Source organism: Ammospiza caudacuta, chromosome 1 (assembly GCF_027887145.1).
Source record: "Ammospiza caudacuta isolate bAmmCau1 chromosome 1, bAmmCau1.pri, whole genome shotgun sequence".
NCBI lineage: Eukaryota > Metazoa > Chordata > Aves > Passeriformes > Passerellidae > Ammospiza > Ammospiza caudacuta.
In genome coordinates, this window is record NC_080593.1 from 89,285,187 (window position 1) to 89,302,798 (window position 17,612).

A 17,612-nucleotide genomic window follows, 5' to 3' on the forward strand; every position below is an offset into this window, starting at 1 on the left:
AGGTCAATGCTCTATCCATCTGTTAGTGTTTCATTCAATGTGTTCTCTATTTTGAAACTTATGAACTTGCATTTCAATATGCATGTAAACAGAAATAATTCAAGAACAGCATCACTGGGCTCTGATTTGTTGTGAAAACGTGATCACCACCATGGGGCAACAGACGGTGGAGAAGATTACTCAGGCATGCTGGTGAGTCCCCTGAGAACAGAAATCCCAAAAGGAAGGACAGGCTGCAGATTTCATATGTAGGAGCAAAAAACAAAATCTGCACTCGAGCAAAAAAGAAAATCTGCACTCAAATGGTTATGTGGCATTGCATGACAAGACTGCAAAGGTATATTCACCTAATTAATCAAGAAAATCCTCTTTCATAGAACTTGTTGCAAGTGAAATATTCCTAAGAGTTTGTGACTTGCTTGTTTTCATTTTTTACTGTGGTATATAGACCAGACACTTCCCATTCAAGTTTGATTGCTTAGATAAAATTCAAGCTGGATCCACGTGTGATTTCTTAGATGATTCCTATCAAAAAGGCCAATAACATTTAAATGTAATTCTTATTTGCTTTTTGAATAAGCCACAGTAAAACCATATAGCCAAAAATGCTTTATTTGACCATTAGCCACATAACCAATATGCATAAAATGGTGACTATATTTTTTTCAAAACAGTTCCAAATCCCAAGAAAGCTCTACTGAAAACATTAAACAACCCTTTATTCCTATAAAAATAAAAAAGAAAAATTATACATTCAAGAGGTGTCTACACTTTTAAACAATAAATTAAACTTTGTAATATCAACATCAATTTACATTTCAAATGATTTAAAAGTACAGCGTAGAGTACAAAATAATCTCTTTCCTTACCTTCCAAATGCATCAAATACATTCTTTTATTCCTTTAATGCACTGGCACCTAAGATGCTAGAAGAAACTATAGAGTGCTTCAGGGAAAAGAAAAAAAAATTTAAAAACTTTAAGCTAGAGTCCCTAGATGGATATTCTCTTCCAAGAGTTTGCTGACAAAAATGCTAACTGAACTTCTATGAAAATACAAGCTTAGTGACTAGAAAAGTGAAATTTTCTTCAAAACTTGCAAAAAACCCCAAACAACTTCAGCTTTCCCAACTGTTATGCAATTTATCCCAGTACTATAAACACATTTCCATATCAGTTGTAATCAGTTTTAACCATTACATTATTTGTGAGAATGAGTGGCAGGCAGATTTTTAAAGCTTTTATAGGACTGTCCCCATTATATACCTTGTATTTCTCTATCAAGGTTACACAGTGAAGTGTGAAAATCTAAATAAATTATGTGTAGTGCTCACTGCACAGGTTACTGGAACGCAAGCACTGATACTCATCATTTATTTTGCAAAACTGGGATTAGAAATAGATTTACATTTGAGTGCATACACTAATTCACCACCTGATTTCTACAGACAGTAATTCAGTTCCTGCTAAGCCCCAAGTTTTCAATCATGTATGCAAAGCTCTGAATTAGAAAGGCCCTGATCAGGACTAACCCAAGTGCTGCCACACTCACCTGTTGCTTAACTGAAGCAAATGAAGCCCCCTGCAATTAACACTGCTGGGCTGAGCTTTTTTGGGTTTTTGGAATGAAGTGCTATGATATCCTTGCAAACCCATACAGATACACCTAATCTCACTTTGAACCAGACTGCTGAGGTTAGATAATACAAATACAACCCCACTAAAAACAGTCTAGGCTGTGGATTTACTGTGCATTTACTGTTTCTCCTTCCCAAAGGAAGGCAGCCCTTTTTCCTTACTTCCCTGCAATCAGGATTGCAGCCAACCATGTACAAGAAAGTTGACAAATAATGAGGCATTTGGGCTGATGATGCACTTTCTGTGCTTTAATGGCCATACTGCACACTAGCTGAGAGCCAATTTGCTTTATGACTAGGTCAGCTGCCCCCACAGCTAGGAAGGTACTTCGAGCAGCTAACCTTTGCATATTGTAAGAAAAACGATTTTTTTTCCTTTTAAATGGTATATTTTGTACAGAATTTGGTAAACAGTCATTCCTTACTTGAAGATTTAGATGTTAACTTTTTTTCTTTTTTATTTTAAAGCCTAAATTCTAGCTCGGTGCATGACCACTTCCTGATGCTTGGGAGAGCAAGCTCCAAGGACTATTTACAAAATGTTTATACTGCAAAAGGCTGATACAAATATGATGCCACTCTGGCTTAAGCTGGTAACTGATGTTAGGTGAGGGGTTTAATAGCCCTAACAAAGCATCATCTTCCTCTTATGCATGCAGGGCAACCTCAACAGGATTGCAGGCAACCTCAACAGCAGCGCAACCCAGTCAAGACATCAAATGAAAACAGACAATATAGTTTATAAGAGGAAAATATTTAAGAGTTTTTTTTTAATGTTACTTAAGAGCACAAACAAAGTAGATGAGGAAAATATTCCACTTAAAATTATTTTCTAGGTGGATTTGACAAAAATTAAATCCCACGGTCAACAGTATGGTGCTCTCTATCACTCACAAAAGTATTGTAAAGGAAAAAGAGTAAAAAAAAAAATCTTTTCCACCTTACTTTATCTGTTAAAAACATTTTCATGTTCACAATGTTTGATTTTTCTTCTTTTTATATTTAAGTTAAATCCAGGTCTTATCTGCCCCAAGGAAAACATTTCTTACATGCTTTTCCATATATCTTTATGATTTCTACCACTGCTAGCAGCACTGTTTAGAAAAGAGATCAGTCTGAGACTGAACACCACTCTGCCCCTTCAGCAGGTGAAAGAAAAATATCCTTTCTTAAGCAACAGTAACATAACTTTGCCTGCCTGAGACAAAGCCAGTTTCACACTTGTAGGAAACCTCAAAGTAATTTTATAAGGCAAAACAATGACATTTCAAGAAACAAAATCATGTAAGTCAAGTAAACACAAGTTAAACAGTTAACAGTAAACTTAAGTGTTTCACTAATGTCTATTAAAATAAACACTTTAATATTTTAAATACAACTTTAATTAAAGGTTAGCCTGCATCTAAACCCAAAATAAAGCACAAACTAAGACAACTCTTAGTCAAGTAGTCTGCAAGCAAATGTCCCCTCCTGAGATGAATTTGTCTTTAAAAAAAAGACAAAAGAGAAAAAAAAGGACAACAATATTTCCTGGTCTCTTACAGTCTATACAATTTGTTTTTTCCCATATTACTAATCCTCAACATTTGCTCTTTATATGAGTGGTAAGAATGCTACTGTCACAGTAGCATTGAGTAGCAATGTAGCACAGTAGTCTGAGCTGAAAAATGGTCAAATCCATTGATATTATGTGGTACTTCTTTTAATTCAGAGAAACTTCCTTTTTCTTTAGAATGACAGGCTTCAGTGACTGCAGATGCTACTGTTTGAAGCTTATACAGTGCTAAGTACTCTAAAAATCATATTGCATTAGACTGGTATATTTAAACTGTTAATGTAAACTAGTTAAAACAATCAGTCATTTGAGATGGCTGAGCACTATCAGTGTCAGAACTTAAATGCAAGAAACTCATATAATCAAAACATTGTTTTATGTAATGAATTAATCATCCACATGGCCATTGAACAAAATATTTAATGAAAATTTTACCTTCTGTATAGCTTCAATTAATAAATGCTTTTAACCAAGTAGACTGGTTGCAGGTTACTAATCAAAATATAAACATTTCCCAGCACGTTTTCTGGAAAGGCTGAAAGAATCAAATAAACTCGCACTTAAATGCTGCATTTCAGGATAGAAAAATAAAGCCATTATCAGTGAAATAACTATGTTTTAATTATAATTGTCTGAATATGAACCACATGCACCTATTTTGAACATTTATGCATTTAGTCTGACATAAGAATACTGTCTATAGGGAAGAGCTTTTTTTGTAAAAAAGTATCATACTATAAAGCCAATGCAAAGTTCATTATATAGTTCAGAACTAGAGTTCTTCTAAAATAGATATATATTTAACCAAGTATTGCAGAGTAGGAAATATGAGGCACCAGAAAAGGAAAACCAACAGTTAAAAAACTGAGTGCATATGAAGACTTATTGCTGAATTTGTGGGTACATTTTGACTGCATACAATTTAGTATCAACACCTAAAAGACAGGGTAATTAAAAGCAAACCCCTAGATTACAATTTTTTTTTTTGTTTTTGGTAAAACACCATCACTATTCAAGGTTTGGTTGTATTTTAATGACTTGTATTTCATACATCTGGTTACACAAAAGGAATTCATGGTTTAGGGCACGGTTTTTCTTATTTTTAACGTAGCAAGACCTGTCCCTTTCACCTTTATCTCAGAAGTGTTCCTCTGTGAGATTTCTGAAGATGTGCTGAATAGGCAGTTTAGTTACTTCCACATCAAATATAAAGCCACTAAGTTAAAATTTGTTTAATTCTGTAGAAATAAATGTTAGTGTATTTCACAGTGATGAAAACGTCAAGGGTTTATTGCTCCCTCTTCATCCACCACCACCACACCAGACATTTTGAATACTTATTTTCATGACCATGCCAGCACAGGGAAAATCAAGGGTAAAATGTTTATGAAGGTTATACAGAATCTTTTCTTCACAGCATCTTCTACCACTTGCCAACTGCTTGATAATTAACAACTTTGTGCTCACAAGTTTTAACTCCCACCAAAATCCTCCCAAACCAACCATTTAAACCTATATCTTCATGATTTCCTAATTTTTGTGAAAACAAAAGTCAGCAGTAAGATGTTTTCATAATTATGCTTTCATTGCAAGATCAGATCTAAGGCATACTTCATTCAGTGCAAAGTCATCACACACTACAGAGAGAAGACAAAACCCCTTCAATTCTCCCATATGGATCCTATAGGTACACGTGCAAAACCCAGCAAGACTGAAATAAAGATGGACACAATATACAAGATACTTGTGTAGTTAATATTTCCTCCTAGGTATTTAAAAAAAACAAACAAAAAACTTATAGAGATTACTATTTATATAGCTTTGAGCATTCTCTCTGTGGCCAGCAATTTCAAACAAGTTATTAAAATCCAAGAGCTCCCCAATGATATTACCAAACCCATCCAAGTTTACCAAAACAAGAGCAGCGTTTGTTGTCATAACATGACAGTCATCCTTTAAATGCACACATACTAATCCAAGTCAAGCCTATACCATGTATCTTGAGACTGGAATTATACAAGAAATACATTTACAGTGCTTTGGTAAATACATATTAAACATGAAGAAACATAAATAGAAATTGGAATATAGGAATAACCTTGAACACAAAGAAACCATGAGTACTTCCATGAAAGTCACAAAGATGCTCTAAATATTTTCTTACAATTTATTTTCTTGCCTTTTTTCACTTCTTGACAAACTACTAAATGCAAGTCATGCCAACTGCAAGGGATGACTCTGAGACCTGGGCAGAGGAAAACTTAAAAAAACAAAAAAGAGATGTTTTAACAGGCAGGCACACATGTAACAAAGCTTCCCAAGCAATATGTGCATGTCCACTACCATTTTACATTTGGAGCTACAGACTGATTGAGCTGCTTGATGCAATTTAGCAAGATAAGAGTGAACCAGTCTTTTGGTTTTTGATCTATGCCCAATCAAGCCAGATGACAATGATACAAAATATTACAGAAAACTCCAGTCGAAGTGAAATTTGGAATGCACTATGTAAAGATGAGCACAAACCTATTCACCATTCAAGCTAACAAAGCCAAGAATGTTTCCATGTTGCCAACTACTCTGCACATCTCAATTAAAACTCTTTTGATCAATAAACAGTAACTCTTCAGCTAGAGTTAAAACTGTAATCTTGGAGAAAGCATCAAGCCTACAAAAGACAAGTCAGGAATTTAGCTCATCCTACATGCACTTTCTAGTTACCTCCTGAGGGAAAAAAACCATAGACTTCCAGTAATATGAGAGATGCATATTGTACAGCTGTGATAGTTTCTATAATGAAACTCCAGCTATAAATGATAATATCCATAATACAAACCATAATTCTAAAATACATCTGAATATGTGTGTGCATATATATCTCTCTGAAAAAAAAATTATCTAATTTTCTCTTTTATACATATAAACATCTGGCTAATATGCCCCATAAAAACTTTACCCTATGTAGGACTAATTTTTTAAATAACAGAGTTTTAAACAGTCCCTTAGAATATTTTTTAAACACTATTAAAAAATTAATATCTATCTCAGGTTAGTCAAAAAGCACACACAAAATAATTTAACATTATACAAATGTGGTTATACTGTTCAGTAAGTCCCATTCTCCCATCTGAAATGAAATAGAGACCAGTGTACCTTAGGGTGAATTATTCATCAATGAACAAATTCATTCTTTTTTTCCATGTAAATCTTCAGGTGAATTTAACTGCATTTCTGTATAAGCAAGAAACACAGTAAATCTGGAGAACTCTTGCAAAAGGGAGTCGTGTTTCGCTGGAAAAGAGCGCTTTGCTGGAGGGCAGCAAGTCGATATTTTATCGCCATCTGAACACTAGCAACACCTGTGCCCTTGTAAGCTTCACACCTTGAAATAGCAGCAACGTATTTGATGGGTTCAGTAGTAATTTTTCTTCCAGTATTGGATTAGACTACTTTGCATATACAGTAAGTCAAAAGTCTAGTACTTGTGTGCAACATTAATCCACATTTACATCTGAGAACTCATAAATACACGTGGAAACAAACATGACAGAGAATTAAACCTCATTTTAAGTTAAAATGTTTCCAGTACACATATAGAAACAGCAGTGAAAACTATAAAGGAGATGGACAGCAGAAACAGAAGAAAAGGGGTGCAATAACTAAAACTGTATGAAGTAGGTCACTGTCAAAAGGGCGAGTTGCAACTAAAATTGATCAACAGAAGATGTAGACTGTACCACCTGCATAAATGCCTAACTGCAGCATTATTTTCACATCACATACAGTAGATGTGATTTCTAAGCAGCATATTATAACAGCTGGCATACTCACTAATAGATTTAGGGTAACTGAATACTAAATTTCTCCAGCCCAGTGTACAGTAGTTATGCATTAACCTTTAAAGCTCTTCGTCAGCCTTTTAGTCAAGGTTAAAGTTCCATGGATATTTAGTATCCCAATAAGAAAGTTACAAATATTCACCTTCAATGAGCTTTCATATGATACAAATATATTAAATACCTTCTTAAGATGAACCATTTCAATAATAGGAGTTTTCCTTTTGCTATTTCAAAGGAAACACAAGGAACTTTGTAACTTCCAAAGTAAAGGGTGTTTAAGGCAGTAAAAGATATGTGTTAAGAGTTTCCATGATTGCTTATGGTTGTCTATGTGAATAAAGCATATTACACACAATTGCTGTCATACATTTATCTATGTGACTTTGTTATACTGTACATGATTTAGCAATCTTCTTGAGAAATTTAAAGTGCCACAGTTCATATGTGCTCATCTGTCTTTTCATGGGCTTCTAGTCCATTCTAGTTGCTTTCAGAAACAAGCCCTTACTTTACTTAAAGAGCAGGTTTTTTAGGCAAAAAAAAAAAAAAAAATCATCCTTCACTGCTGTGCTAACTGGAATCCAGTGGTCGAACTAATCCTTCTTTGTAAACACGAAGAATAGCTTCACAAACAAATTTGTATTGACTCTGTGGAGGAAAGAAAACACAAAACCATTTATGGATGTTCAGTTAAACTGCTGATTAGACAGTATTATTGAATAGGACTAACAGATCCACAGCTTCCTTTTTTCCTGAGCAATGACAGCAGAGGAGCTACAAGGATGGGAGGAGAAAATCCTACTCCTCTGTCTGTGTTCACAGTAAACAAAGCTGACATTTACTCTTCCTTGAAGGACAAGCATTAAAAAATCACACACCAAGGAAAATATAGTTCCCCAAACTAAAATAATACGTGCTTAATTTTCAGGGAAAAGAAACTATTTGTAAAAACTATGCATGACTTTTGACTAAATTTAACTTGATATTTACCTTCTTTATATAGCTCATCTATTTTGGGAGGGGTTTGGTAGTTATCTGATTATTATGAGTATTCTGAGCTTGCCAATCTTGCAGTTACACATTACTGGGCACATTTAAAGTTGACATACAGTATCTATAGGTGTGACTACCTAACGGAAACCCTTATTTTTTTCCCCCAAACAACCTAGAGTACTGCAGAAGGAGTCACTTTATTTTCAGTTTTTGATCAGACCACTTATCTCCTTTTGTAACAGAAGGGGATTAAAACCTTTCAAATTAATATTTTTGAAGATGAGTAGCCACATTAATTCTTCTCTCACTCAACATTTTTATCTCAATTAGATCTCAAAGTCTTCACAAATTAGAGTTTCTTTCCCGCATTATACTATTACAAAGACTAGCTCTTCCACGACCTTCTAACGTAACTATTTGTTAAAAACAATTAGCCTGTAAGCCTCTTCCTACAAAGTGATACAAGGAGACATTATCAATAGGACTAGTGCAGAACTAAAAATCCAGGTAGCCTGAATAAACTTTTTTGACTAACACAATCCTGAGAACACAAGATGATTGAAATTTAAAAGAACTTGCAAAGATCAAAGCATCCTCACTTCTGTGAAACTACTATTGTCAAAACCCCCAAATGAACCCTTTTCTCCAAAGTTTCATGACATATATTCAGAGAAGCAAAGCTTCCTATTTTTCATATCCCTTTTTTCCATCTTTGAAATCTTCTCCCAGCTGCTCTTGTATTGTCAGCTCCCATCAACTCTTCTGAAGCATCTGGAAACATTCTCCCACCATCTCCCAAAGGGCAGGGCAAAAAGATAACATTTGGACTGTGAAGGACCTTAGGTTGCCTCTATATACCAACAGTTAGGAATGTTATTCTTGCCCATAACATAACACAACACATTTTCTTTTAAGTACAGAAAAACTGAAAGGAAAACAGGAAGGTGGAAATGAGTTTTCTGCATCTCGATTTTCCTGCCTTTTCTTCAACCTTTCAGTCAATTACTCCCACCTTCAATAACACTTTGTTCTTATTTCTTAATTACCTTGTCTCTTCACTGTTATTGTCATTTCCATATTTCTACTGTCTGAACAAGCCAGGTGTGGTATTTAGCTCTCTGTTCAATACTTCTGTTAACTTGGGTGATCAAGTTACTGAACAAATAAAAGAATGAGCACTTCACCATTGCTTCCTCTGACTCAATCTCTGACTACTTGTTTTCCTTGCTCTTATCTGTTGCATGTATTCTTACTGCTCACTCAGCTGGTAGCTACTTCTATTATGTACATCCTAATGTATTCTGCATTGCTTACATACCTAATTTCTCTTTATTGGTTCATCTTTCTTTTTTTAAATGAAAGGCCATAGAGTTACACCAACTTTGTTAAAGATTCATCATTTTGGTTGAATGATGGATTTGCTTTTTTTGCTGCTCACAGTAACAAAATTACTGGGGTCTTTGAGAAGCTACAGTTTCCACAAGATTAACAACAGACACTAAACTGACCAGGTAATAGCTCTGATCAGTTCATTCTTTTTGAGTATGCCCTGTCACAGTATGTATCTGGCAAATCATATCACCTTAGAATTGGAGCACACACAGAGTCCCAAAAGGGCAGCTGAACATTCTCTAGGCAAGGCTATTAAAACTGAACTATCCCTTAATTACAACTGAAGAATCTCTAACAACTTCTCCCAGACACCCTGAGCAGGATCTCAAATATGAGCAGTGAGGCTAGCTGGAACACAGGCATGGGAATGGGATAGAGCACCCAGGACAAATCAAAATATTAGCATGCAGCTCTCTAGTATTCTGTTTTCTCACAGTTGAGGGCTTGCTTCTGTGCCTCATTTACAGCACAGAATGCCAATTTTGCTCATTGGCTTTTCACAACAGTATCTGCCTTCTTCAGAAATAACAAGCAAATTTAGTTTCACAGTATTGCTGCTACAGATCATCCCTCTCCTGACTGTGCTGACAGCAAACGGTGTAACCCAGCAAGCAAGGTAAAGAATCCTATTTTAGGTATTCATTTTCCACACCAGGAGCCTGACTGTAGCTGTATTTTTTACTATTCCCTGTATTCTTCAGTTATGTCAAAGCGTGGAGTGAAAGGACAATGCTGGATGATTTCTGTTGTAACAAAAGGAATTCAGTCCTTTGGCAAGCTGAAGTTTACTTCAGGTTTTTACATCTGATTCTCAAGAAGGGGACCACTTATAGAATGTTCAAGCTTGAACTTGTTTAGGCAATTTTAGAACCTGAGGGGTATAGACAGGTGCAACTCCAGAAGTTAGCAACTCAGCTTCCTTAAACTTGAAGTTAGTATTCTTCATCTCATGACCATCTTTATCACCAGCTCAGCTTCCACTTCAGCAAGGAACAGGCAGGGCACCCTTCAAACAACTCCCTTCCAACCACACAGTCCCAACCCTCTTCCAGAGGGTCCTTTCCTGCTGCAATGAACATGAGTCCCAGCAGCGTGCACGGACAAGCTCTGCTCACTGAGCACTCTAATGGTACACAGGCAGCTGCAGATCCTGACACTTTTATGGCCTTTGATGATCCAAGATTTCCCTCACATCTAATCATAATGCTAATTCTGCAGTCATTAACCTGTTAATGAATAGAATATGTCTTTTTAAGTTAACTATTTTTGTGATCAAATGGATTTGATTTCAATGCATTTCAGCCATTTTATTTATGAGACAGAAATGCCCAATTTAATTGTTGACTTTCCATGTCTAAACTCCCTTATTTTCATTTCTCATAGGGCATTTAGCTCTCCAAGATAACCCACACTCAGAATTCTTGTCACCCAGCCTCTCCTAAAGAAAGAACAATCTCTCATCCTTCATCTGTCTCTAATGTCAATATGTTCATTTCCAAAGCTGACAAAAAAATGGCTCTTACAAACTCAAGTTGTCTCACTTTCATCTTAAAATTGCCATCTACTTCCATGTTTCTGTTACTACTTGCCTTTAGTTTTTTTCCAACTGGGTAATGGTAAAATTTAAACAAAGGAAGTCTATATGTTCTGACAGAATTTCTACTCTAAAGTGGGCTTTTGAAAAGCTACTTCCTACTTTTCAAACCAGGCCAGAAACACTTTGATTTTACCTTCAACTTAATAACTTCCATTGGTGTTCTATACTAGAATAAAAAGCAAAAATTTACTCTATCTTCTTGCGGAGAATTTAGACAAAGGACCTGGAACAGATGATCAGTACAAGTCTGACTTTGGGCATTCTAGCTACTTACAATGTATCAAAATCAATTATCTTTTCATGGCAAGATAAGAGATATTTTAAAAATACAAAAATACATGCCTCATTAGAAAAGCAGCCTTTGCCGCTATGCTAAATTATGCTAAATTTATTTGATATATAATGTTTGATATAAAGTTTGATATATAATGACAACTGAAGATTCATACTACTAGATCCTTTATAAAAATTTTGGACCTGTTTTATAACTTGACAAGTGCAGTATATACACAGAAAATGATGCTTCCTCTCCATCACTTACTGATGTTTGCACCATCATAGCTCTCTGGTCCCGCATTTTCCGTACAATATCCAGTGGATAAACAGGCTGGTTCCTTTCAATTAAGCACATGGCTGTTTCCATAGTGACCAACACACCAGTGCGACCGATTCCTGCACTGTGAAATACAACAGGAGAACAGTCTATAAAATGAGGCTTTTGCAAAACACCAAATTCATATCACAATCTTAATAGTAGGACAGCCTTGGAAATTACAGGAAGACCCTAGTAAAATCCAAAGAGAGTGCAAAGTTTATTTTTACAGCAACTTCAGTAATAATTTCTGGTAATTACTAAAAAGAAAATATTTTTAAATATAAATAAAACTAAAACTTCACCTAAAGTAGATATATTTTTAAACAACTAAACTGCTCAAACTGTACAGGTTTGATATTTTTGTCTTTAAAAAGGTAAGATCTAATTGACTGCTTTCATGACATACACACACTTGAACAGCAGGAAAAGAATTTTAGCAGTACCATTCAAAATGAGATTACAACATTGTAGAGGATAAAAATCAGAAAACAAACTAAATTGCAGATTATCAGATCTGTGATAATTATGTGACTAAGCCATTTCACCAAAAGGTTGCAGAAGAAAGGAAAGACAAAGTAAATTCATCCTTTAGATATAGCATCAGTGTTTCCATCATCAGCAGTAAATGCTCGTATTGCACAGTTTAATATTTTCATCTCTTTCAAGGATCTATAAATGAGAGTTTTAAAACACAAGTACCTGCAGTGAACAAGAACTGGCTCATTCTTTACTCTCTTTGGCCTCATCCAGTTCACAAACTCCAAGAAGTCCATGGAGTCATCAGGAACACCATGATCAGGCCAAGCTACGTACTGGAGATGAGTGACGGTGTGCTGTTGTTCTGTCTAAAATACAATAAAGTTTTTTAAAAATGGCCACTCTTATGACTCCTGTATTAATGTTTACTAGAAACAAGTAATATTTTTCACAGCAATGTTTTTCTGCAGATGCAATAAGAGGTACATCGTGTAGAAAACGTTTGTGATTTAAAATTCAGTGTGAAGTATGGACATGTAATTCTCAGAATTCATAAGGCACAACATTTTCTAAATAAATGAGGTATGAAGTTTAACTTTTGTGATCTGAAATTTTTAATTTTTTTTTTATTTATTGACTGTTGACCTATTATATTTTGACTCACCTGAGGTAAAATGCTTTAAGACATAAGCATAACAGTACTGCACAGTAGTTTAAAACTGGCTGGAACAAACAACTGAGAACAGCAGAACTACTGAGGACAATACCAATATAACAGGGATTTAGGGCTATACAATCTATTGTAAATATGTCTGTGCACTCTTACAGATTCAGGTATAATAAGGTTGCCTGCAACACTTGCTAAATCTGGTTTCTGTTAGAAAACAGTATATATACATATATATCAATCATACACACATGCTTAATGTACATATGTGAATGACATCTGTATAATCCACAGGAGAATATTTTTTTGTATGGAAGCAATATAATTAGTTAAAAGATTCTGTAGTACAGAGTTCTTTGTTTGAATTTTTGAATTATATGTAAAAACCCTGAGGTTTTACAGAAGTTATTTCAGCTTAGCTTTTTGTTAATTTTGATTATGAAATCACTCAATCATCTATGCATTCAGATTGAGTTGAACTGATATGTTACAGATGTAACTACTGGTTAGGGTGGGAAGGAAAAGTCCTAAGATGCTCATGAGCTCTGAAGCATCATGCAGTGAGGATGTCAATCTTTACAAACTGAGACAGTCTTCATGATCCTTTATTCCTGCCACACATTTTGCAATAGTTAAGCTGTTACCTGCTTTTATTTTATGTCCATTATCGGACTTAACATTTGGCACCCCTCTGAAATAAAACTCTCCTTTATGACAGGATTAGTCTATAAAAGCTGGCCTTTCCCTAGTGGTCCACACAGGAAGGTTTCTGTGATGCTAGTGACTTTAAAAGGTTTTTCCCCTTTTCTCTTGTGCTCTCTACTGCTGAAATATATGACCTGTTTTAAATGTCTTCGACTGTTTGTTTTCCTCTCCCACTTGAGGATGTTCCACTGCTGGGGAACAGGCTAGTAGGACACAAAAGATGGAATAAGTACTCCCTATGTACTAAGTAGAGTCTTAGGGAATACATTTATTTCAGTCAAAGCAATTGCAGAAATTTACAATTGCCCACAGGGCCAAGAAGAAAAATTACACAGCTCATACTTTGCTTCTTAAAAGCAAAGCCTGAGCAATCAACAATTAAAAGGTACAGCATAAGGCCCACACGGACAACATAATCTAACATGAATGACCAAGCTCATTGTAATACAAATTACATCAGGATCCACCATCCAGGTCATCAAAAGATGCACAATGACCAGGATCTCTTCATGAAAAAGCATGCATGGCCTTTTGCTATCCAGCTCTACTGAGTAGGAAAAGTAGATCTTGATCAAATGATTGCCATTCACATTCTTCTGAAATGCTACAGATTAAAAAAAATACAAAAATATGTCTAGAAAATGTCATTAAAAAGTTCTCCCTGGAAAATCTGTACTTGCTTAATCAGAACCTCTTCAAAAGGGAAATGAGATAAAGCAGCAATTACATGTAAGAGTTTGAGCTGATTCTCTTAAATCAGAGATGTTTGAATTACAGCATCCTGGTGAAACAAATACTTGATTAATTTGAAAATTATCCAAGACTGAATATCCAGTTGCTTTCCATGTGCTTCAAGAACTTAAAGCTACACAACAGGGATAAGTGCCAGTGGCACACCTGAGAAACACTTACAGTGATCAGTAGAAGCAAAAAGTCACTTTACAAGCTTAGAACAAAGGAAAGAGCTGACTGAATTTTGACTTATCAGTACTTCAGGCTCAAATAGAGTGAACTGCATTTAGTCAAATAGTTTACAGACACTAGGTACAAAAAGTTCATTACATAAGACTTACTCAGAGTAAGAATACACCTAGAACATGCACTTCGTCCTCACAGCTGCTGCTTTTGGTGTAAGCATCTTCAATTTTGGTTATATGCCCTAATCATCCTTAGAGACCAATACAGGTGGTTTTTAATTATTCCAGGTATGCCTCAAGCTTCGGTGCAGCCTTCCAACTATTTGTGCTTTAACATGATCAGTCTTGATTCTTCTGTTGAGCTCTTCTGAGATGATTCAAAATGCTGAAACTTGACTATTCTGCTTTCCACTTCTTTCCAAAATGCACAAGTATTTTAAAACACTTTATGTTTTATTAGCAATGTAAACAGTAAATATATTTGTGTATGTTAGAATTAGTTTTTCTGTGCATGAGTTTTTATCTCTCTCGCAGAAAATGTCAAAGCAGTACTCTGCTGAAGTCCAGATTTTTAAAGTTATTTTTAGCAGGGTTTTGGGCTTTTTTTTAAAACACATTATTTTCAAGTCTAGTGAAAGTCAGTTTCTAAATACAGAAAATGTCAGCCAATCAACACCCCACATGGAAATAACTTACATTAAAAGACCATCACAACTACTCAAATCTAGCACTTCTGCATGAAAAAAAATGCTAGAATTGTAGTTACTGGTTCCATAGCTAGGCCTACAGTACATGTTCTGGTAGCAATATTTATTTTTAAACACTATTCCTCTCAGATCTTGCTCCTTTGTACAACCTGATAATGGAAAATAGGAGGTAACTTCTCATATTCAAGTTATTAATCAGACCAGTATTCTCTACAACTCAGTTTAAATCTTTTCCACAATATTTTCTTTTAGCACTGAGGTTTTCAATGACAATCATCCTAATGACTGATAAATGTATAATTTTTCTTCATAAAAATCTGGCTTTGTTAGTCCTGTTTTATGAGTCTTAGAGAAAGTGAGACAGCAACAGCTGCTCATGGCTTGGTTGCTATTTTTGCTTAACTTGATCTTGTACACCTTGCTATTCCAAAATTATTTAATTTTGGTTTTTTTGCATTCATGTGGACTAAATTCAATGGAATTAATGTATTTGGTATTTCTCCAAATCAGCTTAAAAATTACGGATTAAAAAAAAATAGCCCAAACAACAGAGTCCAGTGACACTTCAGTAATTTGCCCAATTTGTTATCAGCCCTTTGGCCAACATTTAGCTTCTTCATGGCATTGATCCACATTTACTTAGTAAGGAGCTACAGAGGTGTAAGATATCATGTTTTTCTTACACTTCTACAGAGGTGTAAGACATCACCAGCTCTTTGTTATTGTGCTTCTTTGCTGTCACTACAGCGAAGCTGTTCAGCAAAACAACTCCAACAAAATTATTTGTGCCTCCTGGGCATTTTCAAGATATCTAACTGCAGAAGCAGCTTCATTGTGGTTAAGCTAACATCCTAGATTTTGCTCAGAAGCACGTGATCATTTCCAGTGAGCCTGTCATTGGGGCTGGAATTCCTGACAACGAATATGTCTGTCACAGGTAGTGCTTCAAATGCACTTGCAATACAGCTGTACTGTCAAGACCTTCAGCCACAAAAATATCCAATCTTCATCCATCTGCAGTTTGCAGCCTTGCTTATCATAATTACATCAAAAGGCAAACTTCCTTGTTTCATTCTCCTTAAATGATAGACTCTCCCTGATAAATAAAAGATTTGTGTGCTCTTCAGAAAATCAACACAGAGATCTTAGAATCACAATAATCATATAGAAAGTAGGAAATTTAAACTTGAAATGTCAACCTTAGTTCTTACTTATGTTAAAAACAAGCAATTGATTTTGCATTTCAATGTTTCAGTTAATGTCCTTTTTCACAGAAATTACAACACAATCTTCAATAATGAGACAAAAAAAAATCACAATGTAAAATTACATTAACCCTGAAATGGTCTAAGCAGGAAAAGGTGAGCTCTTTGCCACTGAGCTTCACAAACACACCTTGAAAGCTGAGTCTGAATGACAAGGGTTAAAGCTGAGTTTCTAAAGAATATATACTCTGGCAAATGGCATTTGTCATTTCTTGGACCACTGTTCATACATTATTGTGCTGCTGTGTACACTTGCCACCACATTTCTCACTTACTTTTGTTATTTGGTTCTTTATGTTTCAAAAGCAGTGAGATTTAATGGCCAATCATACATTGCAAGGCATTTATCTCAAAGGAAACAATGAAAATTTGTTTCAGGCCTCAAGCTATTTTGTCAAGGATCATAAAGAAATACATATCTCAGTTTACAAAATAGTGCACTGTGTGTTGAACTCTGCACTCTCATTACATGATTTCTTTCCTTTGGTCTGCTTGTTCTGTCCCCAAAGTGTTCTGAAGCTTTTTTTTAAAAATAAAAAGCTTCGACCAACCCCAAAAACTCCCAGACTTAGTGCTACAGTATAGCTTTTGATCTTGGTCTTGGAAATCAGACCTTTCTTCATTTTATGAGATTTAGAAAGATTACAAATAAATAATTTGCGGGAAAAGGACTAAAATTTTGGGTACATATAGTTGCAGCACTACTTTTATGAGGTTAATTTCTTCTATGCTGACATTCAGGTTTATCACTTACAGAGTAATTGGCCAAAATAGAGAAACAAATATCATGCTGCTCCCATACTGGGCAGTTTCTCATATCTAGAAATAGAAGTAGAGTAAACTATCTTGACTGAAAAACCTTTAAGGACTGACATCTGACATCTCACATGTTTATGACTGCAAAGGAAAAATTAATCACATTGAAACAAATTTGGATGCACTGTCAAGTGAGAGAATGTCAAGTTATAAATGTATGAGACTAAAGGATTGGTCATCTTGCTGTAAGAACCTGGATTAAATATTATATTTCAAAACAGATATTGTCTTTTCCTTGCTTACTACTTACTATTACTACTAGCAATTCTGCTAACAGTAAAAGCTACTTAACTATACAGAAGTTTAAAGGACTGACTGCAAATTTGCCTTTGGTGAGTACGCAGCAATTTCTTATACACCTTAGGATAGCATAAACCCTTCATCTTTTTAGAAAATACCTGTGGCCATAGAAATGTGGAAAAGAGATGAAGAAGGAAAACATATAGAAATG

General features: G+C 35.1%; 1 protein-coding gene across 4 annotated transcripts in view; it reads right to left on the minus strand.

Moving 5' to 3' along the window:
* Positions 1–3,603: 3,603 nt before the first annotated feature.
* Positions 3,604–17,612, minus strand: part of PTPN3 (protein tyrosine phosphatase non-receptor type 3) — a 158,928-nt gene continuing 144,919 nt past the window's right edge. For all 4 annotated transcript variants that reach the window (XM_058824036.1, XM_058824192.1, XM_058824115.1 and 1 more), the window contains exons 25-27: positions 12,307–12,452; positions 11,554–11,689; positions 3,604–7,678 (exon numbers count right to left, since the gene is read on the minus strand). In XM_058824036.1, the coding sequence (XP_058680019.1) occupies positions 7,601–7,678; positions 11,554–11,689; positions 12,307–12,452 (360 nt within the window). In that variant the 3' untranslated portion in view covers positions 3,604–7,600. The remainder of the gene's footprint in view (positions 7,679–11,553; positions 11,690–12,306; positions 12,453–17,612) is intronic.